Source organism: Xenopus laevis, chromosome 7S (genome assembly GCF_017654675.1).
Source record: "Xenopus laevis strain J_2021 chromosome 7S, Xenopus_laevis_v10.1, whole genome shotgun sequence".
Classification (NCBI taxonomy): domain Eukaryota; kingdom Metazoa; phylum Chordata; class Amphibia; order Anura; family Pipidae; genus Xenopus; species Xenopus laevis.
Genome location: NC_054384.1, coordinates 2,234,794 through 2,261,714, shown reverse-complemented (window position 1 = coordinate 2,261,714; position 26,921 = coordinate 2,234,794). Strand labels below are relative to the sequence as shown.

General features: G+C 44.8%; 1 protein-coding gene across 4 annotated transcripts in view; it reads right to left on the bottom strand.

Moving 5' to 3' along the window:
- LOC108697311 (attractin-like protein 1) overlaps positions 1 to 16,041 on the bottom strand; it is a 294,681-nt gene extending 278,640 nt beyond the window's left edge. For 2 of the 4 annotated variants that reach the window (XM_041570809.1, XM_018227239.2), the window contains exons 1-2: positions 9,474 to 9,826; positions 7,914 to 8,369 (exon numbers count right to left, since the gene is read on the bottom strand). In XM_041570809.1, coding sequence (XP_041426743.1) covers positions 7,914 to 8,131 — 218 coding nt within the window. In that variant the 5' untranslated portion in view covers positions 8,132 to 8,369; positions 9,474 to 9,826. Of the gene's footprint in view, positions 1 to 7,913; positions 8,370 to 9,473; positions 9,827 to 15,903 lie in introns of those variants that run through there. The other 2 variants (XM_041570808.1, XM_018227238.2) reach the window with 2 other exon arrangements.
- Between the last annotated feature and the right edge of the window lie 10,880 nt (positions 16,042 to 26,921).

Here is a 26,921-nt window from a genome sequence, read left to right as displayed (position 1 = left end):
GGCCTTTTCTACCGAGATTTGGTGCAACTGCTCATTGACTAGGGTCTTAGTTGGCCCCAAACTTTACATTTTCACTTGCAACCGCAGGGTCTGCTTCCTCTGTAGTTAAATCCCTGGTCTTGAACGATGGTTTGACATTGTTGGTTGAGAAATGTTTCCAACCATTGGTTTAATCTGAAATTCCTATGTGAGGGCCTCAACTTATGACTCTAATAAACTGTCAGGGATCCAGAGGAAGGGGAGCTACAGAGTTACAGAGATACAAGCTCTTTCTTTATATTCAGCAGAGGCTCATTGTAAGAATATTCCAAGGAATTTGCCAACTTTCTCCACGTGTAATTAAAATGTAGTTTTAACGGGGTCTACTACCTCTGGCTGGATGGAAGAGTAGTCGGAAAGGCATGAGGAAGGAGTTGCATGTCTTTGGGGCAGTTTCCCTAATCTGGAATGGAAGGATTTGGAGCACCCAGGTCTGATGTATTGCAATTTTTACTTATTCAGTTAGCCAATAAAAAGTATCACCAAACCTGACATTTTCTGCATTTTTTTCAATGGCTAACATGGCACAGCATCTTAAAACTCTGGTATGGAAGGTACATAGATGATCAATCGAAAGGATGGAAATTATTCTCCCAAATATCCTTCCCTTTGTGATGAAAATATTGAACTTCATTTAAGAGTCCATATTGCTGCTCATGTGACTGAAAATGATCCGTTGTGCACTTTCAACGCAAGGGGAGGTTGAGAGACATTCTTGGGCCCCTACTATTCTCCTTATTTCTGAATCTCTGACAGTGTGACTGAGAATGAAACTGGTATAAATTTAAGTACACGTATGGGATCCGTTATCCGGAAACCCGTTATCAAGAAAGCTCTGAATTACAGAAAGGTTGTCTCCCATAGACTCCATTATAATCAAATAATCCAGATTTTTTTTTTAAAATCATTTCCTTTTTCCCCTGTAATAATAAAACGGTCGCTTGTACTTGATCCCAACTAAGATATAATTAATCCTTATTGGAGGCAAAACCAGTCTATTGGGTTTATTTCATGTTTATATGATTTTCTAGTAGACTTAAGACATGAAGATCCAATTTTACGGAAACAGATAACAGATCCCATACCTGTACAATTGATAAAGACAAAGGTCGGTTGGTTATTTTAGGTTACTGGGTGTTTTGCGATTTTTCTCTTTCATCCTGGTTAAGAAATGTTTATTTTATGAACACATTTTCTTTTCTTTTTTATCTCACATAATTAGCAATGAATTAATATATATATATTAGTAAGGTTTGTGAACTATGTAAACGGTTAAGGAACGGTAGGTCTCAAACGCATCAGGCTGTTGAACTCTAACGCCCAAGCTCAAAGATTGTTTTTATCTTTGTGAAAATTACGGTAAAGTTATGTTGCACAATAATATAAACTCATTATATAGGTATTGGACATGTTATACAGAATGCTCAGGACCTGGGGTTTTCCGGATAATGGATCTTTCTGTAATTTGGATCTTTATACCTTAAGTCTACTAGAAAATTATATAAACATGAAATAAACCCAATAGGCTGGTTTTGCTTCCAATAAGAATTAATTATATCTTAGTTGGGATCAAGTACAAGCAACTGTTTTATTATTACTAGGGATGGGCGAATTTGACCCGTTTTGTTTCGCCAAAAATTTGCCGCCGGCAAAATTACGCCAACACCCATTAAAGTCTATGGGCATCAAAAAAAAATTTGTCGCACGGCGAAATTTGACGCGCTTCTTTTTATTTTGACGCACAACGCCAGACGTAATTTTTTCGTCGAAACAAGGGGAAAAAATTCGCACATCCCTAATTATTACACCGAAAAAGGAAATTGTTTTTAGAAATTTTGATTATTTGGATATAATATAGTCTATAGGAGACAGCCTTTTCGTAATTTGGAGCTTTTTGGATAATGGGTTTCTGGATAACATTCCTTCCTAGGATTCCTTCTGTATTGCATACGAACGAGGGGACGGTCTCGTCACTGCTAATGAGTGGTGCTGATCACAAATCCCTGTGCTGAACCCCCATCAGAACACAGTCAGGATCAGATTAGTATCTGTGCCTTGAAACCCAATGGCTTTACAGTTTGATAGGAAAATTGGAATTTAAGAGCAAGATTGAGTTTCATTGATAAACTTCCTTTGATTTTAATATTCTGTTTATAAAGAAAAATTGTTTTTAACCTTTAGAGAGTTGCTTTAAGGGGGGGTGGGCAGGCCTAGCGATGCACTCACTCGGGCACAGGAGGTTCAATTAAAGAGCAGCACTTTAAATGTGCGAATCTTGAAAAGGTCACGGGAAAGTGGAGAGCGGAGACATTGAGCCTATGGACAGACCCATCACTCCCAAGCCGTATCACATAGGGACCACAACACAGGCATAGGTGACCCACCAATTCCGAGTCCAAATCAAGCACAGATACATTTGTATGGGGATGGACTCAACTCAGCGCATTCTTATTTGCAGACAAAGAAAAGCAACTGATTACTATAAGGGTACATTCCCTTGATGGGCTATAGTAATCATAGCATTCAATGGAAGTCAACAGAATTACACTGAACTGATCCATACTATGAACAAGCTCTAAGGTTTAACCTTTAATTCAGGAAAATCTCATTTGTGTCCTGTTAAACTACATCTCCCAGCATCTCCTGACAGTCCTCGTTAATAATTCAAACACCTGGAAGTCACGTAACAGATCCAATATGGAATTTGCACTTTCACCAACAAAATTGGATGGCCAGGGGGTCTCTTTGAAATTTGGATCCCAAAGCCAAAACAAATGCCTCTTTGCATGTTTAGGATTAAGGATTTAAACCAAGGGCACCAATTTCTGACATAATTTCCTAACAAAATAAACATAGATTTAAAGCCAAGTCTCTTTCTCCTGCCTGTGCCAATCTCATAATAACACAAAAGTGGGGCATTTACAAATAATTGTCTACCTAACTAAGGTACAAAATTATTTTAGAAGGGCAATCACATAAATAATTGTGTTTCTATCTGATCCCCATTGTAAGCAGCAGTCCTGTCCTGCTTTATGGCAGCTGAGATTCTAGCTATCTGTATAACAGAACATTCTGTCCCAATGGCTGCACAGATCCTATCTGATCCCCATTGTAAGCAGCAGTCCTGTCCTGCTTTATGGCAGCTGAGATTCTAGCTATCTGTATAACAGAACATTCTGTCCCAGTGGCTGCACAGATCCTATCTGATCCCCATTGTAAGCAGCAGTCCTGTCCTGCTTTATGGCAGCTGAGCTTCTAGCTATCTGTATAACAGAGCATTCTGTCCCAGTGGCTGCACAGATCCTATCTGATCCGCATTGTAAGCAGCAGTCCTGTCCTGCTTTATGGCAGCTGAGATTCTAGCTATCTGTATAACAGAACATTCTGTCCCAGTGGCTGCACAGATCCTATCTGATCCCCATTGTAAGCAGCAGTCCTGTCCTGCTTTATGGCAGCTGAGATTCTAGCTATCTGTATAACAGAACATTCTGTCCCAGTGGCTGCACAGATCCTATCTGATCCCCATTGTAAGCAGCAGTCCTGTCCTGCTTTATGGCAGCTGAGATTCTAGCTATCTGTATAACAGAACATTCTGTCCCAATGGCTGCATAGATCCTATCTGATCCGCATTGTAAGCAGCAGTCCTGTCCTGCTTTATGGCAGCTGAGATTCTAGCTATCTGTATAACAGAACATTCTGTCCCAATGGCTGCATAGATCCTATCTGATCCGCATTGTAAGCAACAGTCCTGTCCTGCTTTATGGCAGCTGAGATTCTAGCTATCTTTATAGACATTTGGAACTGCAAATATTTTACAATTTTTTCTCATTTTCCAGTGATAAATAAGATGCCGTTGCCCCGTTTCCGAGAGAGCTAAATATGGCTCATTACACATGAGACATGCGGAACAAAGCTCAAATGATCCAAAACCCCAAACCGCTTGCTGCCTTTGCTCCACCTAATTCCTGCATTTTACCAACCCAAGTGCAGGAGATTAATGCATCGGTGTCTTGCTGTGATTTCTATTACCCTCTGAGCCTTTTATCTGTAGTGGGAGACTCACAGCACAAAAGAGAAAAAAAATCTGTGACTTTTCCTATAAAAGTAAAAATAATGAAATTCACAATGTGCTGTTATTTACAGTGCAGCCTCCTGCAGTCGCTGATTCACTGGGGAAGCGTGAAATGCGTGTCCTACTTTCTACCAGCCATTATCAACCTTTGAATCCCCAGCTGTTTCTAAACTACAGCTCCCAGCATGCAAGATGAACAGCCGCTACTTCAGAGGAATATTACATATAAAGCTGGTCTGATGCCTCCTGTAAAGTAACCCCATACCTTATCTCAAAACATCTGAAACATTGGTTGCTATGGGATACTAGACTGAGAGACAGTTTCGCCCTATTACATTATTCTATGTACCTAAAGTAATCTATACAGAGCAGGGAATGATTAATTGTTTGGTCTATGACATAATTAATTAAAATTCTAAAAATTTCCAACATTTTAAGAATAAAAGAGGAAGCAAATTCTGCCTTTTTGCCATAAGAAAAACTTTCGATCTATAGTCAAAATAAATATGATACAGGTTCCCTCACCTGACCTGAAAAATAAAGGTCATTTAATAATGACAAAATTTTAATCATGTAGGTAGTGCTGAGATGTTGCCTATAGTAACAGTGGGATAATGTCTATAAATGGAGTCATCTCAATGCTATTCCTTTATTCTGTATATACTGTACTGACATTGTGACTCCTCTCCCAGCTGGGGCATTGGGACTTGGGGCCCTCTATGAAGGAGGCTTCTGATTGGATATACTTCCTTCATGGACAGCTGAAAAAAGAAATCCTTCAAAAAAAGCTTTTTTCAGATAAATTTCAAACGTTGCAAAAACTGCACTAAAAAGCTGCATCTGTTATTTTATTTTAGTTATTGCATCTAGTTCCACTTACTACAGGCACCATCTCCCTTCCCAGAGACTATTATCCACTGTTACTATAGGCACCATCTCTCCCTACTATACCTGCTATCCCACAGTCACACTCCCTTCCCAGAGACTATTATCCCACTGTTACTATAGGCACCATCTCTCCCTACTATACCTGCTATCCCACAGTCACACTCCCTTCCCAGAGACTATTATCCACTGTTACTATAGACACCATCTCTCCCTACTATACCTGCTATCCCACAGTCACACTCCCTTCCCAGAGACTATTATCCACTGTTACTATAGACACATCTCTCCCTACTATACCTGCTATCCCACAGTCACACTCCCTTCCCAGAGACTATTATCCCACTGTTACTATAGGCACCATCTCTCCCTACTATACCTGCTATCCCACAGTCACACTCCCTTCCCAGAGACTATTATCCACTGTTACTATAGGCACCATCTCTCCCTACTATACCTGCTATCCCACAGTCACACTCCCTTCCCAGAGACTATTATCCGACTGTTACTATAGGCACCATCTCTCCCTACTATACCTGCTATCCCACAGTCACACTCCCTTCCCAGAGACTATTATCCACTGTTACTATAGGCACCATCTCTCCCTACTATACCTGCTATCCCACAGTCACACTCCCTTCCCAGAGACTATTATCCCACTGTTACTATAGACACTGTCTCTCCCTACTATACCTACTATCCCACAGTCACACTCCCTTCCCAGAGACTATTATCCACTGTTACTATAGACACTGTCTCTCCCTACTATACCTACTATCCCACAGTCACACTCCCTTCCCAGAGACTATTATCCACTGTTACTATAGACACATCTCTCCCTACTATACCTACTATCCCACAGTCACACTCCCTTCCCAGAGACTATTATCCACTGTTACTATAGGCACATCTCTCCCTACTATACCTGCTATCCCACAGTCACACTCCCTTCCCAGAGACTATTATCCACTGTTACTATAGACACCATCTCTCCCTACTATACCTGCTATCCCACAGTCACACTCCCTTCCCAGAGACTATTATCCACTGTTACTATAGACACTGTCTCTCCCTACTATACCTACTATCCCACAGTCACACTCCCTTCCCAGAGACTATTATCTACTGTTGCTATAGACACATCTCTCCCTACTATACCTACTATCCCACAGTCACACTCCCTTCCCAGAGACTATTATCCACTGTTACTATAGACACATCTCTCCCTACTATACCTGCTATCCTACAGTCACACTCCCTTCCCAGAGACTATTATCCACTGTTACTATAGACACCATCTCTCCCTACTATACCTGCTATCCCACAGTCACACTCCCTTCCCAGAGACTATTATCCACTGTTACTATAGGCACCATCTCTCCCTACTATACCTGCTATCCCACAGTCACACTCCCTTCCCAGAGACTATTATCCACTGTTACTATAGGCACCATCTCTCCCTACTATACCTGCTATCCCACAGTCACACTCCCTTCCCAGAGACTATTATCCACTGTTACTATAGACACATCTCTCCCTACTATACCTGCTATCCTACAGTCACACTCCCTTCCCAGAGACTATTATCCACTGTTACTATAGACACCATCTCTCCCTACTATACCTGCTATCCCACAGTCACACTCCCTTCCCAGAGACTATTATCCACTGTTACTATAGACACATCTCTCCCTACTATACCTACTATCCCACAGTCACACTTCCCAGAGACTAATTTAAACATAACACACATGGCATGAAGTTGCCCTTTCCACGAGTTGCCAATTCAGTTAGTTGCAGTACATTTTCGGTACCAGGTGGGAACCAGCACTGGACAGAACACATCATGTGACATTAAATAGAATCAATAGCAAGGAGAGCAGATTTCACCTTAAACATGAGATTAATTTCGACTCCTGCAATTCAAAGACACATGGGATGGGGACAACAATGGCAAAAAAGGCTAAAATCCCAGCCATCCAATAGGGAAACTGCACAGTTTGATACACTATAATCCCAGCATTCCCAGCACTGGAGCCTCCCATGCAAATGATATACAAACACTGACTTATTCCTGTGCAAATTTGCATTTTCTTCCTCTCTGTGGATTCCCATGTGCATCAGGGAGGAGAAGGAAGGAGGCAGAATGGCGGCTAATAGTCTGGATTATCCTGATGTATTGATGCTCCGAGTATCCCGCATGCCCCCGCTCTACATGTGCTGCAAGAAGCAACAGAACTAGGCCTCTGAGCTCAGAACACAATAAGCCACATGCATGAAGTCCTCACAATCCTCTCTATGCTAATAAATGGGGGGAGGCCTTATCAATAGGACAGGCAGCAACAAGACCTCGGCTGATTCTTTCCTACATTGCAGCAAAGTGGCCCCAGGTTGAATGCCCAGCAAAGTACATTACACATATTCCTGCAGCTGCTGCAGAAGCTCTTGAGAAATACAGGCCTCCCATCAGGAATTAAGGTCTAGGTGTGAAGGTTGCACTTCACTACATACAGGATCTAGTAGCCCAATGAGGCATCATACATTCCCCCAGCTGTGAAAGAACCACAACTCCCTGTATGCAGTGAATGTTGGGAGTTGCAGTCCAAACACAATTCAACATCAGACCTATATCCCTATAACATATTCCCAGTCACAACATATTGATGAGCGCGGGTCGGTTCTGGATATGACAAACAGGGTTGCCTCCCCCCAGGCCAAATCCAGACACATTAGAAATGAACTTGTTGGAACCAATACATAGAACTGCATGTTGAATGGCGACACAATAACCAGTACAGTCTGCAGCAGGTGTCTAGCTTAACTGTTATCTGCCCATTAGCAATTTGCTAGAAATGCCTGTGGAGACATGTGCGGGTCTGTACATAAAACAAATTCCCACAGCAGAGGGGGCACCTACCTGAATCTCCCCTGGCAGTGTTGGCACAGATCTCCGACCCAGCCGGGGTCACACACACACGTGTTATTGGCGCAGCGTCCGGAGAAACACGGGCTTTTGTCGCAGGCGCGTCCCTGGGAGCTGCAGGTGAAGATGAGCAGATAAAAGAGTCCAGAGCGAAGCAGAGACGTGACAGGCCAAGTGTGGCACATGGTGGGCAACCTCAGCAAGTAAAACATAGTCACAAGGATCCAACAGGCACCCAATCCTGAGAAGCTGGAAGACCCCCCTCCGGGAAGGCTGAGATCAGAAGGGAAACATCTGTTGCTTGGTGCCTGGGTGCTGAGCCCCCGCTGAAACTCTGGATCCGTGGGCACAAAGCACTGATTGGTCTATTGGTGAAGAGATGAACAATAACATCCTACACCTGGCCAGGTGCACTAGCCAATCACACGCCTCTCCTCCCTGGATCCATATCTGCACACAAACAGCAAGAAACAATTATACTGGGCTCAATCATCACTGGGCTCAATCGCTGGGCTGAATCATCACTGGGCTCAATCACTGGGCCCGAGACCCTTGGCTCAATCACTGGGCTCAATCATCACTGGGCTCAATCATCACTGGGCTCAATCATCACTGGGCTCAATCATCACTGGGCCCGAGACCCTTGGCTCAATCACTGGGCTCAAGGAACTGACAAACAGGTTTCTTAGGGTGGGTGGGTGCTTGGGAGGGAGGAGAGATGCTTGTCAGTGGGAGTTACAATGACTGGGTGCAGGGATGGGGGGTTAGGGGCAAACATCAAGCCGAGAGGTTGGGAGACAGATTGGGTTCAGGCCCCTGGTCAAGCAGATGGTACCATAATAACCTGTGTATGGAGACGGGTGAGGGGTCAGTCGTGGTGTTGATCTAGTAAGAGGGGGTTAAGGTATGTGGGTGTGGTCTAGGAAGTGATGGTGCTGAGGTGAGACACTGGCCAGGTGAGGGGGCTGGGATTGGGGTACAGAGAGTTAAGTATTCAGATAAAGAGCTAATAGGGGTCTAACAGTCCATAGGTGGGCAGATTTGTTAGAAAGGTAGAAGGGTGGGTACAAGTGGGCGCTTGGGTCTGGGGTAGGTGACAGGTAGGTGACAGGCAGGGAATTGTATGTTGGGGAGGCAGGTGTTTATATAAGCAGGTAGGTGGATGAAAAGAAAGGTGTATTGTTTGGATGGGTAACACAGGAGCACAAGAAAGGTGGGGGAGATACAGTAGATAAGTGGGTACCTGTAAGTACTTGACCAGATGAGGTAGCGGAGTGATTAGATAGATAAGGGAGGTGGGTGACAAGTAAGTGAGCATTTGGGTAGATGAGGTGGGGAGGTACTTGGGTACATAGGGTGCTGGGTGCTTGGGTATATCGGTAGATGGGTGCTTGGGCAGGTAGATAAGTAGGTGGGGAGGTGGGTGGGTAGCTAGGGAGATGGGTAGGTGGGTAGAAGAGGTAGGTGGGTGGGTGGGTAGAAGAGGTAGGAGGGTGGGAGGCAGCAGGAGGGGCGGGTCAGACAGACAGTGTTACTGATATATAAATATATTACCCATAAGGCTCAGCAGGCCAAGTCCAGACAGCGGCTCCTTCCCCCGCACAATCTCAGGGGCCACCGGCTTCCTACCCCCCCGCCCCCGATACAAGATGCGCCTGGGGCCCAGAGGAGCCGCACTGAGACCCGAGTGTCCCCGGATTCCCCGCACGTAAATCTCGTATATCTCTTGTGTGTCCCGGGGATGTCCCCGCTGGGTGTCGGTCGGTGTCCCGGGCAGTGTCAGTCACGAGGGTCTCGGGGTCCGGAGGCCGCTGCTTCCCTGGATTTGTCCCCCGGTCCCACTGGCTCAGCCGCTTCTTCTTCCTGCGCTCCCCCCCTCCAACCCTCCAACCTTCGCACAAAGAGCTGAGCATGTGCGGCCCCGCGGGGGGAGAGGCGGGGGGGATCCGACACTCACTCTCTATTGGACAACTGGGGGCTACAGTGTGAGGAACAGGAACAGGGGGTCAAGTTATTGGGGGCTAGGGAAAAGGGGGTACAAGTATTGGGGCTGTGGTAATAGGGGGCGTACACAACAAGTATTGGGGGCTGTGTATAGGGAACAGGCGGTACAACAAGTATTGGGGGGCTGTGTATAGGAAAGTGGGGGTACAAGTATTGGGGGGCTGTGTATAGGGAACAGGGGTACAACAAGTATTGGGGGGCTGTGTATAGGGAACAGGGGTACAACAAGTATTGGGGGCTGTGTATAGGGAACAGGCGGTACAACAAGTATTGGGGGCTGTGTATAGGAAAGTGGGGGTACAAGTATTGGGGGCTGTGTATAGGGAACAGGGGGTACAACAAGTATTGGGGGGCTGTGTATAGGGAACAGGGGTACAACAAGTATTGGGGGCTGTGTATAGGGAACAGGCGGTACAACAAGTATTGGGGGCTGTGTATAGGAAAGTGGGGGTACAAGTATTGGGGGGCTGTGTATAGGAACAGGGGGTACAACAAGTATTGGGGGGCTGTGTATAGGGAACAGGGGGTACAACAAGTATTGGGGGGCTGTGGTTAGGGAACATGGGGTACAACAAGTATTGGGGGCTGTGTATAGGGAACAGGGGGTACAACAAGTATTGGGGGGCTGTGTATAGGGAACAGGGGGTACAACAAGTATTTGGGGCTGTGTATAGGGAACAGGGGGTAACAACAAGTATTGGGGGGCTGTGTATAGGGAACAGGGGGTACAACAAGTATTTGGGGCTGTGTATAGGAACAGGGGGTACAACAAGTATTTGGGGCTGTGTATAGGGAACAGGGGGTACAACAAGTATTGGGGGGCTGTGGTTAGGGAACATGGGTACAACAAGTATTGGGGGCTGTGTATAGGGAAACAGGGGGTACAACAAGTATTGGGGGGCTGTGTATAGGGAACAGGGGGTAAACAAGTATTGGGGCTGTGTATAGGGAACAGGGGGTACAACAAGTATTTGGGGGCTGTGTATAGGGAACAGGGGGTACAACAAGTATTGGGGGGCTGTGGTTAGGGAAACATGGGGTACAACAAGTATTGGGGGCTGTGTATAGGGAACAGGGGTGTACAACAAGTATTGGGGGCTGTGTATAGGGAAACAGGGGGTACAACAAGTATTGGGGCTGTGTATAGGGAACAGGCGGTACAACAAGTATTGGGGGGCTGTGTATAGGAAAGTGGGGGTACAAGTATTGGGGGGCTGTGTATAGGAACAGGGGGTACAACAAGTATTGGGGGCTGTGTATAGGGAACAGGGGGTACAACAAGTATTGGGGGCTGTGTATAGGGAACAGGGGGTACAACAAGTATTGGGGGGCTGTGGTTAGGGAACATGGGGTACAACAAGCATTGGGGGCTGTGTATAGGAACAGGGGTACAACAAGTATTGGGGGCTGTGTATAGGGAACACGGGGTACAAGTATTGGGGGCTGTGTATAGGAAAGTGGGGGTGCAACAAGCATGGGGGGCTGTGTATAGGGAACAGGGGGTACAACAAGTATTTGGGGCTGTGTATAGGGAACAGGGGGTACAACAAGTATTTGGGGCTGTGTATAGGGAACAGGGGGTACAAACAAGTATTGGGGGCTGTGGTTAGGGAACATGGGGTACAACAAGTATTGGGGCTGTGTATAGGGAACAGGGGGTACAACAAGTATTGGGGGGCTGTGTATAGGGAACAGGGGGTACAACAAGTATTTGGGGCTGTGTATAGGGAACAGGGGGTACAACAAGTATTGGGGGCTGTGTATAGGGAACAGGCGGTACAACAAGTATTGGGGGGCTGTGTATAGGAAAGTGGGGGTACAAGTATTGGGGGGCTGTGTATAGGGAACAGGGGGTACAACAAGTATTGGGGGCTGTGTATAGGGAACAGGCGGTACAACAAGTATTGGGGGGCTGTGTATAGGAAAGTGGGGGTACAAGTATTGGGGGCTGTGTATAGGGAACAGGGGGTACAAACAAGTATTTGGGGCTGTGTATAGGGAACAGGGGTACAACAAGTATTGGGGGCTGTGTATAGGGAACAGGGGGTACAACAAGTATTGGGGGGCTGTGGTTAGGGAACATGGGGTACAACAAGTATTGGGGGCTGTGTATAGGGAACAGGGGGTACAACAAGTATTGGGGGGCTGTGTATAGGGAACAGGGGGTACAACAAGTATTGGGCTGTGTATAGGGAACAGGCGGTACAACAAGTATTGGGGGGCTGTGTATAGGAAAGTGGGGGTACAAGTATTGGGGGGCTGTGTATAGGGAACAGGGGGTACAACAAGTATTGGGGGCTGTGTATAGGGAACAGGGGGTACAACAAGTATTGGGGGCTGTGTATAGGGAACAGGGGGTACAACAAGTATTGGGGGGCTGTGGTTAGGGAACATGGGGTACAACAAGCATTGGGGGCTGTGTATAGGGAACAGGGGGTACAACAAGTATTGGGGGGCTGTGTATAGGGAACACGGGGTACAAGTATTGGGGGGCTGTGTATAGGAAAGTGGGGGTGCAACAAGCATGGGGGGCTGTGTATAGGGAACAGGAGGTATGAGAGTGAAAGTCTGCGTGGGAAATACTGGCTATAAAACTGACAATCACCTTATAGTAGTGTATTTTATCTGACCCACAGTAACCAATGAAAAGTCTGCTCTCATTACTCAAACTGCACTAAATCAATCAAAGCAAATGTCTGATTGGTTGCCATGGGTTTCCTCTCTGCTGACAAAAGAGAACCCTGGGATTTGATGAATATAAAGGGGCACATAGTAAAGTCCATAAATGTAAGGCAGCAGGGCTAGTATGTTATATTATTGGGCTAGTGGCCGGTTAGCCCTGTGCATTGGCAATAAAGCACCAGTGACCAGCGTCACTTTCATGTCTGAAGCAAATAACAGAGAGTTCCAAACAGGTGGTCCCCAAATTGCTGAATTTGATAAATTTGTGGAGGGCCACATAATGGGGCCAAACACTACAAAAATGTGGACTTGAAGCTGCACCTCCCAATCTGCCCTCGGTACATTCTGTACATTGTGACCCGTCAGAAATCTAGTAGGGTTGGTGTGTGGAAACTGTGGTTTATCAGTGAGAATCATGGGGGGCTCTGCAGGTGACAGTTACCATATAACCTTGACTATATCAAAGCGGCAATTGGGCAGAGCAATATTCTACTGTGGGTGCAGGTAAATTGCCCATGAAATTGCCCTGTGGGTCTAATTCAGTATTTTACAACTAACCAAAGTGTGTCTGTATTCTCTGCACTGCTGGTTCTAACTCCTGAAACACTGTATCAGAAACCGCCCAATGAAAAGACGACTTCTGCTACATTGTTTCAGTACTCAGAACTACAGAACAGGAGAAGCAAATACTGCTGTCAGTAATGATTATATTTACCCATAATACCATTAGAACGACTTTATATTGCAATAGGCAAAAACTGTTTTTGGCTGGCGTTCCCCTTTGATGAAATAATTCTCCTAATAACCTTATTTATAAGATTCACCCATTCTCCCGCGCTTGGCGATGAGTCCAGTTTCTTTTTTCAAGAAGAGCAGAACCAGAGACCAGCCCAGCCAATAGGATATCACTTGCTGTCAGGAAACTAATTTGATTGGATAATTGATTGAACCCATTTTTCCTTTCCCTCTCCCCTCAGTCCATTAGAGACTGTGTGTGATTCCATTGGTGCAGCAACTCCTACTAATCGGAATAAATGAAATATGCAGAGGAACAAACCATTTCCCTGCTGGCAGCAGTTTAGGAACCAGGAGGTGCCAGTCACCCAGGGCTTTGCCAGGAATTACCAATTGGCACCTTGTTTGGCTTTTGGGAGGAAAACAGTGGAATTCCATAGACGCTATCACTATTTATGAGGGATGCACCAAATCCACTATTCTGGATTCGGCCAAACCCCCGAATTCTTCGCGAGAGATTCGGCCTAATACTGGACCAAATCCTAATTTGCATATGCAAATTAGGGGTGGGAAGGGGACAACATTTTTTACTTTCTTGTTTTGTGACAAAAAGTCACGCGATTTCCCTCCCCGCCCCTTATTTGCATATGCAAATTAGGATTCGGTTCAGTTGGGCAGAAGGATTCGGCCGAATCTGAATCCGGCTGAAAAAGGCAGAATCCTGGATTCGGTGCATCCCTACTATTTATACACTTTATCACATCATCCAGTGTCCAAGTGGGGGGTATTTTGCCTCTTCTGATCTCACCCCCAAATTCTGAGTTTCTTTTCTGGTCCCCCATTCCCTTTTGCTTTCATTTTTATTGTTTGTCCCCCCCATCTTCCTTCAGTTTAATTGCTTTCACTTTCACATTCCCATTATTCTTCCCAGGAAACCTTATTCTTGGCCACAGATCTACTGAATGTTAAGCTGGGGGAGGCTGAGGCACTGCTGGGGGTCTGGCAGCAACATCACTGGAACCAGTGTGAGAGGGAAAGGGTTAAATTATAGGTCTAAATCAGTGACTTATATTCAATATATTCATGTTTGTAGTACAGTCACTTCGCAGCATCCCAATCCTACATACAGATTAGATCTGTAGCAAACTTCACACTCTTTATTATACAAACCCCACGCTCACGTCAATGCCCATAGCTTGTGACCTAGTGATTTTACTGCCTATTAACTAGTCATGTGGCTACTGTACAAGCCTGACTGTAGAGCAGCCCTAAATTACAAAGAATTTATTGCAACTGCATGTCTATGCCACTATCATCTATCCAAGATCCCCTCCTGAGCCTGCCCCCTGGTGGATATGCTATGGAAGTACAGGCATAGGACCTGTTATCCAGAATTCCTTCAACTTGTATAGAGTCAGTGCTGCAGTAGATTAGGGAAACAAGCAGTAGATTTACACTTTTGTTTTGGGATTTGTTTAGCCCACTTTCCAAAAATCTTAATTGAGCAGAACTTTTTCCTCCCCCAGAAACTGTGAGCAGCCTGCTGTCCCTCAATATTGGGCTGCATTACTGGATTCCCCCCATGCGCCACATGCTCACCCACCCACCAGCCTGCACTCACTCTGTGCCTCCTTCCCCCCAATATCATCCATTCCACTGGCACCCCCACTCGCGCCCCTCCCCCCACTGTCACTCACCACACATCTTACACTCATACTCTTATACTTTATACTTTCAGCAGTGTCAGTATTAGCACCACTGGGTTCAAGTGCAGAGCCTGCAGGTACCCCCCATTATCACTTGTACCCCCAGTCACAGCACTGTACACTTGCCCCACTTGCTGCCCCCTCCATCCTCACTCACCACTTTCTCTCCAGTCTCACTGTCTGTGGGTTAATGTCCATTCTGCACAGGATCAGGATTTTACTGCTCACTCACAGGCACAAAGTGCTTTCTATCAGTCTCACATGCAACTCCCTGCAGCCCTCCATCTCCTTACACTGGGGCCCTCCATCTCTTGCTCCACATTCTCCAGCTCCTTGTTTAACAGCGTGGCCCTTCTGATCGATTGGGCCCTCACTTTTTTGCCTTCCTCTGGACCAACTGGCAGTTAGGCAGGGTAAAAAAAGTTAAAAGGTTGAACTTGATGGACATGTGTCTTTTCTCAACCTAACTTACTATGTAACTTCTCCCTCAGCCTGGGACATTACTCTGATGTCAGTCAGTATGGCAGCTTCCAGCTTCACTTTCCTGCACTGCAGAGTCTCCATAACTCACATGGCTGCCATTATTGTACCACAGACAAACAGTTTCATTGATGGATACGGGAAAGGTATTAGCTGCTCTGTAGTGGCCCCAGCACTGCAACTTCTCTGCCCAATCACTGACAGAGTCTCACACACCGGCGCCATCTTGGATTCCCCTCTGACTAGAGTTGCCTCCTGGCCAGTATTTTAGGGCCTGGCTGCTAAAAATGATTCTTGATGCCAATGTTATTATTAGGAAAAAACGGAAAGAATATAGAAAAGCCGGCATTTTCTTCCAGAAAAGGTGGTAACCTTACCTCTGACTGACCAGTACATCAGACTCACTTCTCCTGCTGCTGCTTGACCTTCCTCCCAGCATCCTCTTGGGTTCCCCTGGGAGTTTCCAGGTCCAGCCGCTGCCTCCTGCACTGCTGCTGCTCTGTCTCTCCTCCAAGGAGTCTGTGAACCCAGGGGAGTTCTGTGCAGGTTCCTTCCGAGGGGGGTCTCACTGTGACTCTGCAGAGCCAGAGTTTATCCTCTCAGGGGGAGCACAGAGCATCTCCACACAGCCTGACCGTCCAGCGGGGTCACACTCCAAAGCAACAGAACAAGAAGATTCAACTGGGATTTCTTTCAGGTATTTGGCACTTTTTCCCTCATCCAAGATGGCTGCAGGTACCTCATTCCCTTTTTCTCCATTACCTTTCCTCCCAGCAGCAGAAACAGCCTTGATTCTCTCCTGCAATTCTCTGCGCTCACTGGGTTTCTTGGCTTCCAGAGTCGCAGCCAAACTCTGGTTCTAGTCACACAGTTACTTGTGGCACCAGGACTCTTAGACTTGGCTTGCCCACAACTCTACGGGCTCCCAGCCACTTTACTCCTCATGCTGTCACTTTGGGGAGGAACAGAATAAATGTCACAACAAATACATTACAAGGCTGAAACCTTACTTTTGCTGTTCAAACTGTCCTTCCCAGACCCCCAGGGGGTATAAGGGTATAGCTTATTGTGTGCCCAGAACATTCCTTCTCTGTATATTTGTATTTATACATATGGGAGGAGGAGGTGCCATATTGATTCCCTTAGACAGTACAGTATGAGGGTATAGCTTATTGTGTGCCCAGAACATTCCTTCTCTGTATATTTGTATTTATACATATGGGAGGAGGAGGTGCCATATTGATTCCCTTAGACAGTACAGTATGAGGGTATAGCTTATTGTGTGCCCAGAATATTCCTTCTCTGTATATTTGTATTTATACATATGGGAGGAGGAGGTGCCATATTGATTCCCTTAGACAGTACAGTATGAGGGTATAGCTTATTGTGTGCCCAGAACATTCCTTCTCGGTATATTTGTATTTATACATATGGGAGGAGGAGGTGCCATATTGATTCCCTTAGACAGTACAGTATGAGGGTATAGTTTATTGTCTGCCCAGAAAATGGGTGTTCCCCATATCATAGTACAGTAATAGGTATGGAAACCCTCAGGAGGCAAGTCTCTGTCCTAAAGAGCTTGCATTCTAACTGCATGAAGCTGAACTGAGGGAAGGAAATCGTTACACACATTAGCTGAGTGTGTCCTGTTTATGAGACTCAGCACTTGGAGTACGATGTCAGGTCGGCTAATTAAATCCATTTCTTTGTGTTCCTCCCCCTTACTCCAAATCAGTTCCATAGGGTCCCTGGCTGATTGTTTGGGTAAGGAGGGCCCCCGGGGTAAGTGCACCTGCCCCAAGCTTAAGGTACAAAACACAATTAATATTATTTTTCCTTTTACAAAAAAAGTAACTCATCAAGCAGTGTTTAAGTATGGAATTTATTGCTGATCATGTGACAATAAACCCCTTTAAAATCCTAATGCTGCGCGAGTATAATAAATCGACTGTAACTCATGCTGCAGACTGGGCTGATTTCTATACAGCCATGAAGTGCACATTTGAACTCATTGGCCTTACATGGTGTTTACAGTATTCTATAGGTATTTGATTTTAAAGGTAGGAAGCAGACCCTGCGGTTACTGGGGGGCCACATAGCGGAGAGGGCCCAGTAAGGTGTTAATTAATGAGCAATTTTATTATCTTCTTAAAAATGGTCAACTTAACAATGTTGTGGGACCCTAACTTGAATTTACTCTGGGGCCAAGTACATAGAGTTACGCCAATGTTCAAGGGGATGTTGTTGCCAGGCCAGAAAATGTGTGTATTGGTTTTATAATTTGTGTCTACTTTGAAGGAACAGTCCTGTCGTGCTTTATGGCAGCTGAGATTCTAGCTATCTGTATAACAGAACATTCTGTCCCAGTGGCTGCACAGATCCTATCTGATCCCCATTGTAAGCAGCAGTCCTGTCCTGCTTTATGGCAGCTGAGATTCTAGCTATCTGTATAACAGAACATTCTGTCCCAGTGGCTGCACAGATCCTATCTGATCCCCATTGTAAGCAGCAGTCCTGTCCTGCTTTATGGCAGCTGAGATTCTAGCTATCTGTATAACAGAACATTCTGTCCCAGGGGCTGCACAGATCCTATCTGATCCCCATTGTAAGCAGCAGTCCTGTCCTGCTTTATGGCTGAGATAAAACCAATGAAACAGGGCTAAGAAAGGAAGAGAAATAATGGAGTTATCCCTCTCATGCTCAGTGTGTGTTACACAAAGCTGCCCTGTCACTGAACTCTACAATAACAACTTTTTGCTGGCAAAATATGTTGTCACATTTAAGGCCTAACTGAGATTTATCTTTGAGTCATTCTGTGTCTGTCCTGAGGAATGTGAGGGAAAATATAAGAAATATTTAAACAATTATCAGACTGGGCCTTGGCCAAAATGTGTCTGTTGCTCAGAACAGTTGGGCAGGTGGAGAACTAAATGTCCAAATAAATATTTGATTTTCCATGACCTTCTTCTCTGGCAGGAAAGTGAGAAACATTTGTTTATTCACAACACAGGATTCAACTCTGGAACCGAAAGGAAAAAGCTGTAGGGAAGTGACTGATAACGTTACAGTGGTGCACAACTCACTATTTAATAGTGACACGTGTGTGTTTGTTTGTGTCACAGCACATTTCCTTATGACATCAGCTGGCATTGTAAGACTAACTGGAATGCTTTGCCTTCACTGATTCATTTATACCATGTGACACACACACTGCTGTTTACTATATGTGTAAAGTCTGTAAGTGATTAGTACACTGTAATTCATTCACAGGCAACATAGAAACCAGTGCAGTCTGTATTAGACTTGGTTCATAATCTGCCTCTGGCACCTTCTGCTTGATGATTTCCCACGACCCCTAAGCTTTACTTCTCAGCAGCAGCCCAGAGCCCACTGAGCATGTGCAGTGCCGCTGACACACGAGATGCCTAACAAGATCCATGATGGGGATCTGTTGGGGCAATGTTATAGGACTGCTGCACCTCTGAGCTTGTTCAGTATATTAAGCATATCCAGCCATTATTGTGGCCCGAGCTGTGACCCCAAACCTTGACCCCAAAGACATCCAGCCGATGGCACTCACGGGAACTGACAGTTGCCACGCAGTCAGTAGATATGATGCCTGACGGCAACCTTATTAATAGGGGATTAAGATAAAAATTATAAAGAGGCTGGATTTTTTTTCTTCGAGCGGCAGTGACCTAGTTTTCTTCATAAGATTTACCTTCAAGGTGGTTGGCTGCTTGCGACTTAAATGGGAGGTAAAGTCTAAAATAGAATAAAGCTCGAAATGCTGTATTTTATAAAAATAAAAATGAACTTACTGCAACACAAGCTTAATCAAACAAATGATTTATGCTTTCAATTTGGCCACAGGGGGTCACCATCTTGTAACTTTGTTATACATCTTTGCAAGACCAAGACTGTGCACATGCTCAGTGTGGTCTGGGCTGCTTAGGGATCGTCATAAATGATCAAAACAGCACAAGTCAAATAATATCTGCCAGAAGCCGATACAGCAAGACTGATTAATAATCAGAATATACAGACTGCACTGGCTCCTGTGTTGTCATTTAATCTAATGTGGATTTTATAGTTTTTGTATTGTTTAATACAAACTTTCTCCAACTCTGCAGAACCAGTGGCTGCAGCAAAATAATCCTCCAAATAGAATCTCTGTTTATCTGTTTAAATCAGGCTCCATGATCTTTGTCCCTGCAGCTGGAGTTGGAAACAGTAAAGGGGATGTAAAGGCAAAAATAAAATCCAATACAAATCTGTACACAGTCGCCGACTGCTCTGCAGGGAAACAAACAAAGCTGCTTGAGTTCTGCATGGCTGGGAAGTAAGGCGGGGCTCCCCCTGCTGTTCATAAGTATGATTGTTTCCCTGCAGAGCAGTTAGGGATCGTCTGACAATTCCTATCCACAGCAGTAAATGAAGGGAGAATTTCACTGCATACAGTCAGGTTTCTTATAAAAACGGTAAACATTTTTTAATTAAAGTATATTGGAGATAGGTTTTTTTTCCATTAAAGAAAGCAAAATGGGATTTTATTTTTTTGCCTTTACATGCCCTTTAATTTAGGATTTAAATAACAAGACTTTGAATCTAACCAATCACTGAGTAAGAAATGTATTGAGAACCACAGGTGAAAGGATTCTGACATTTAGCTGTTAATAAATCCCAGATGCCCAGAAAGAATGAGCCGGTTCAACACCAAGAAAAGTAGCAATATGGACTTAACCTTTAATACAGTATGGAGCAATAGCACATGGGATCAAACTTAATGAAAAAAATATAAGGGAACCCCGTTTCATACCTGGAATGTGACTGATATACAGAGGGGACGAGTCTTTAAATCCATTACCCCTGTCACCCAACAATCAGCGCTGCGGCTTTAAGACAGCTGGCCCTGTGTGGCACATCACTCAGCCGCTAGAGCAGTAATGTGGCAAGTTGGCACTTAGGAGATTATGGCAACCAGCAAAATGGTAATAAAACATTAAAAAATTTGAGCAATCAATGCAGTCTGGGCACAGTGCCGCCTACAGCGGTAATTATTGGGCTCCCGTGCATTAAGGAAGAAAGAGGCTTAAATGGCTCAACAAAGAAATAGATTATCACTGATCTTTTATATGTCATGCCACCCCCTCCTCATACAGATCCCCCCCACCTTCCCAGATGCAGATACTGCTGGTCACTGGCTAACATGAAAAAAAAGGCACAACTGAAACTCCCAACATCCTCTGAAAAACTCTTACAGTGTACCACCCAATAGGCATTAGCTTCTTTATCTGCTGCTATGCTTTCTTGTTGCATTTCCCCAATACTGCATTGTATTTATACATATGGGAGGAGGAGGTGCCATATTGATTCCCTTAGACAGTACAGTATGAGGGTATAGCTTATTGTGTGCCCAGAACATTCCTTCTCTGTATATTTGTATTTATACATATGGGAGGAGGAGGTGCCATATTGATTCCCTTAGACAGTACAGTATGAGGGTATAGCTTATTGTGTGCCCAGAACATTCCTTCTCTGTATATTTGTATTTATACATATGGGAGGAGGAGGTGCCATATTGATTCCCTTAGACAGTACAGTATGAGGGTATAGCTTATTGTGTGCCCAGAACATTCCTTCTCTGTATATTTGTATTTATACATATGGGAGGAGGAGGTGCCATATTGATTCCCTTAGACAGTACAGTATGAGGGTATAGCTTATTGTGTGCCCAGAACATTCCTTCTCTGTATATTTGTATTTATACATATGGGAGGAGGGAGGTGCCATATTGATTCCCTTAGACAGTACAGTATGAGGGTATAGCTTATTGTGTGCCCAGAACATTCCTTCTCTGTATATTTGTATTTATACATATGGGAGGAGGAGGTGCCATATTGATTCCCTTAGACAGTACAGTATGAGGGTATAGCTTATTGTGTGCCCAGAACATTCCTTCTCTGTATATTTGTATTTGAACGTATCCACTGTATCTGCCACATTGTATGTCTCACAGTACCAAGCCCTTTATGGATGTAATTACACCTCCTTTTTACTTATTTTACTAATACATATCATCACAATAAACATCAGAGAAATGCAATCGGCAGTCAGTCCCGGGCTCCAGCCACGGTCATATTAAATCAATCCTCGACTCCGGAGAATTTAGTGGCACTAGTTCCAGAGTGGTGCCGAAATTATCTGTGGTTCTCTAATCTGCACGTTCCGCTGGAGAGATAAGAGCCCCTGTGGCCATTCCTGCTCCACTGGGCTGTGAAACACAAGAAAAGAAACGGTCCCTTTGGGGACCCCGTGGCCCTGTTAGTGTGGAGGCCTCTTTCCCGACGTACGGGTGAAGCAAATGGATTCTCAGAAGCCGGTCCCTCTGCGAACAGGAAAATTACTTCATGCTTTCAAGTCTGTTTAATCTCACATTCATTCCCCAGATCTGACTGTATTATCTGCGCGTTCAATCCTTATTGTCTCTTATTGCCTGACTCAGCTGGAACGAGCCGGTCGTATTCCTGCAGCACCTGTGATATCCTACTCATGTTCTAGTCTCTTCTTCTTTCAGCTTGTGATCTTCTAGGGCAGAGATCCCCAACCAGTGGCTCTGGTACATGTTCCTCACCAACTCCTTAGATGTTGCTTCCAGTGGTGTCAAAGCAGCTGCTTATTTTTGAATTCCAGACTTGGAGGAAAGTTTTGGTGCATAAAAACCATGTGTCGTGCCAAACTGAGACACACACACACACACACACACACACACACCTTCAGTTCTACAAAAAATAATAAAATCAAAACAGCAGAAGAGAAATGTAAAAAAATAATCCTTCTCCTTAGTGCAGTGTTCCCCAACCAGTAGCTCGTGAGTAACATGTTGCTCCCCAACCCCTTGGATGTTGCTCCCAGTGGCCTCAAAGCAGGAGCTTATTTTTGAATTCCAGGCTTGGAGGCAAGTTTTGGTTTCATAAAAACAAGGTGTACTGCCAAACTGAGTCTCAATGTAGGTTGACAATCCACATAGGGGTTACCAATAGCCAATCACAGCACTTATTTGGCACCACCCAGGAACTTATTTCATGCTTGTGTTGCTCCCCAACTCATTTCACATCTGAATGTTGCTCATGGATTAAAAATGTTGGGGACCCCTGCCTTATTGCTTCAGCCTATTGGGACTTGCAGAATACAGAGTGTGGCTCGTAATTCACATAGAAATGAAACAATGCAGCAGAAGCCAACTGATTAACCAGCCTGGAAGAGAACTGACTTCTGCTACATTGTTTCAGGAGTGAGACTCTCTAAAGAGATAGTGCGAGACAATAGATATTGGGAAGTGGCTTAGAATAACAGCACAAGAAGGACACAGCGAGCACGTGAGCTGACAATCGGACAGAGAGATGCAGGACACATGGGGGTCTCGGCTCGTGACCACCAAGAAGCATAATCACCAGACTTGCCAAACGACCGCAGGGCTACTGTTGTCTCTAAGCAGGAGCTTAGCGGGTTCACTCAGCTAGTCAGCAGCTGTCAGAATAGCCGCACAACAGGACACCAGGGCAATTTGCATCCTTGGGAAAGCAATGAGCCGGTAGTGATTGACAGGCAGGAGCACATACAGTGGGCTTATCAGATACAAAGATAATCTCCATATAAATTGGGGAGCAGCAGCAGCAGCAATCACAAGGCAAGTGGAATTAGAAAATCTTTATGGGTCTGTGTCTAAATCATACACTTAAACAAGTAGTAATTAATGCAACTCTGCAGTGCTTTCTGAATTTTTTGCCTCCCTGTTCTGGGAAATTAAAATAATGTATGGTTGCTAGGCACAACAATGTGGCAACAAAAAAAAGAGCAATTGTGAGGTTTAAGATTGTCATATTGTACCAGTTAATCCTGATCCATAGACTCCAGTGAAACAGCGGCCTCCGGTGGACTAATGACAAATGTTACAGTCACCGCTTTGCCTTTACTTACAACACTTACCTTTTCCCACATCACTGAGCAGACTCCTCATGTTAAACCCACCTTCACACTCGACATCTGAAAGAGAAAAGCTCACGGCTGGAGCCTAGAGCTCAAACTGACCAGAAATAATATCAAGTGTAAAGAATTTCACTGGCACTCAGGTCAAATCCAAGCAGGGACGAGCTCTTGCTAAATTTATTTTGTGACTGTGCAACGTTTCAGGGTAAACCCCTTTGTCAAGTATACAAATCACAATGATCCAATTTTATTGCAATTAGTCCAAAATAGTAGGCAAATTTAAAAAAAATCAAAATAATTAAAGGATACAACAGTGTAACAAAACAACCCCTTATTATGCTAATTGCCTTATATATCTCTTATAGATAATCGAGCAACTTGAATATGCCACAGGGATAGATACTGACCCCAACTTCCTCTCCCCCTTTGTGTAGGGTAAGATAGTATCTCTATAAATGTTTTGTTACACTCTAACAATGATGTTTCTCACCTATTACTTTGGGTTACACTCTATTATTTCTATTTTTTTCCTTCCAGCTTATGTCATTTTGGACATTGAGCAAAGCTGGACTAGGTTTGGGTTCACATCCTGGGTAATTCATTCTATGGAGATAAGGGGTTCATAGCCTTTAATTATTTAGAATTTTTTGGGATTTGCCTACTCTTTTGGACTATCAGCAAACGGACCAATTGCAATAAAATTGGGTCATTGGACAGTTAAAACTGAGTATGCTAATTGATTGGACACAAGGTGGTGTTAAATAGCTTATGCACAAAGTGATTGTATGCTTGACAAAGGGGTTTACCCCGAAATATTGCACCTTCGCAAAGATCTGTGGGTTGTGGCAAATGCCAGAGGGGCTGCTATAAGGTGCCATAGAAAGTCACTATTTAGTGGGCTGCTGGGGGCTGTTTGGGCCTCTGTGTAACTGAAATGCCAGGGCCTATTTTAATTCTCAGTCCAGACCTGTTCAGCTTATTTTGTGGCTTTGGGTGTTTTCGTGGCTTCAGTTCTTTTTGTGGCTTCAGCTTTGGCTCCAGGGCCGGATTTACATAGTGGGCACCCGTAGGCCCACTGTCATTCGTTGCCCCAGTCCCCTCCCTTTCATTAGCTCAAATTGTCATCATTGGGACTGGAGCTATTGGGATTGGCGCATGGGAGATTTTTTAAAAAGCTTTCATATGTCCTGTGCATCCCAAGTGTTTCTGAACCCATATATGTGTGGTTGGGCAGCATTCCTCCCCCTAAAATCCTGCCATCCTAGTCCCAGGCCTTGGTGGCCTTTCCATAAATCCGGGCCTGTTTGGCTCCTTTCATGTCTTTGGGTTTTTTTGTGGCTTCAGCTTTTTTGTGGCTTTGGGTCTTTTTGTGGCTAGGGTTGCCACCTTTTCTGGAAAGAAATACGGCCTTCCTATATATTTATAACATTGGGATCAACCATCATTTCTAAAATACCTGCCAGGTGGCAACCCTATTCGTGGCTTTGGGTCATTTTGTTGCATCAGGTCTTTTCGCAGTTTCAGCTTCGTTCATGGCTTTGGGTCTTTTTGCAGCTTCAGTTCCTTTTGTAGCTTCGGATCTTCGACGCCAGTACAACTGTGCCCCCTGATAGTGGCCCTGACTTCAACAAACAAGACTCTGCCATTAAATAATAACTGGGTTAATAGAAACCTTCTCCACCATGTTCCAGTAAGAGCCGGCTCCACTATGACCCAGTTCTGCTCTGTTTCGGAAAAAAGCTTCCACCAGAACATATTAGCTCACCCTGAGTAAAGAGCCGGGGCTGGAAGTCTCTGAGAGACAACTGATAGTGATATATAGTCACGGGCCTGGCCGGCTTTGCTTCCACCTCGGCACATCTCGCAGCAGGCGCCAAAGTCTGTGAGGTGAGATGTAGTTCTACAAGATCCAATGTAGTCATCTTGTCCTATCTTAGAGTCAGAAAAGAGGAGCTAATCATAAAGTCCCAATGTTATTTTGAGACATCCAAACAGAATGCACAGAAACACCCCTAAAATTGGTCTAACCCAGTGGAATGGAGCCTTATCCCCTATGAAAAAGGAAGAGCAGAAATAACTTCAGCGCCCCCTCCAGGTCTAACTTAGTCATGTGATCTGCATGGGAAATAAAAGAGTCAGTGGGTGCTATGGAATTCAGCAATTTCTAGACTTCAACTCCTAATTTTTAACTTCATCGTTCCCCAAGGTGAGCCCAGCGTTCAGCAATGAATCCATGGCATAAGAAACAAAATCAAAACTGTTTGAAGGTGGGAGCTCCCCCTGCTGGGAGCTGATGGACATAGGAGTAGAGGAGCAGGAGTAGAGACCAAGTAGCAGATGCCCAAGGCATTTCAATACTGCAGCTTCTATAAGGCCTGTACATGAATCCGCAATGCCCAGGCGCATCTAACTGCCAGCTGTCAGGAAATGATGGCACTTTCACCTTCCCCTTGACTTGAAGTCTGGAAGCTTTAGCAGGTATAGGGATGGGATCCTATATTGTTTTACTATGATGCCAATGTTATTAATAGGGAATAAAGATAAATATATAGGAAGGTCAGTGATCCCAATATTATTTTAAAAACTTTTATTTGGGACCCATGCCAATATTTTTTTTTTAACTTATAAGGGGCCCTGACCACCAATCACTTTTAATGGGGCTGTACTCACACAGGCGCGTGTAGGCGCCGAACGCAGGAAAAATGCAGCATATTGTGTCTCAACCTGCGTTTGGCGCCTACACGCGCCTGTGTGAGTACAGTCCCATTGAAAAAAGCTAAATGCGTCTATTCCTGCGCTCCCCTGCGGCTGAACGCAGAAAAACGGAACGCAGGGGAGCGCATCTTTGACTGCTAGTCAGTAAGATCCCTTAAGGATCTGCAGGTAAATCTCTGTACGGTGCAACACACCTGTCTCCTCTAATTCTCCTGTGAAATGGTTAAAGCAAATGAAGAAATGGCTCATTTTGTATCCCTAACACAAGACCTGATTTCCATTGGTTCTGGTTACAGTTCAGTTCTCTCCTGCAGGCGTCCGTGTGTCTAATTGTAGCTGAGGAAGTGGGCGAGGCCTGAATGAAAAGAATATTAAAGTCTGATCTGTGGGAGATAATGGCAGTTTCAGACGAGCAGCCCCTCAGCTAATTAAGGCCTCAGCACAAGAGCTTGCAGAAAAGTGCAGAAATCTCATTGACTTCTGCTACAATCCTAATATCATACACCAGCCCATAGACCAATCAGTATACAGGAAATGAAATGTGATTGGCTGTGCTTTCTAACCAATCAGCCCATGTGCCACATCCCGTAGCAGTTAAGAGACAGGACAGTTTTCCTAGGATTGTGGGAATCGTAGTTCAGCAAGAGCTGCAGGACAGGCCTGTTTGCACATTTAGTTTAGGGAGGTTGGA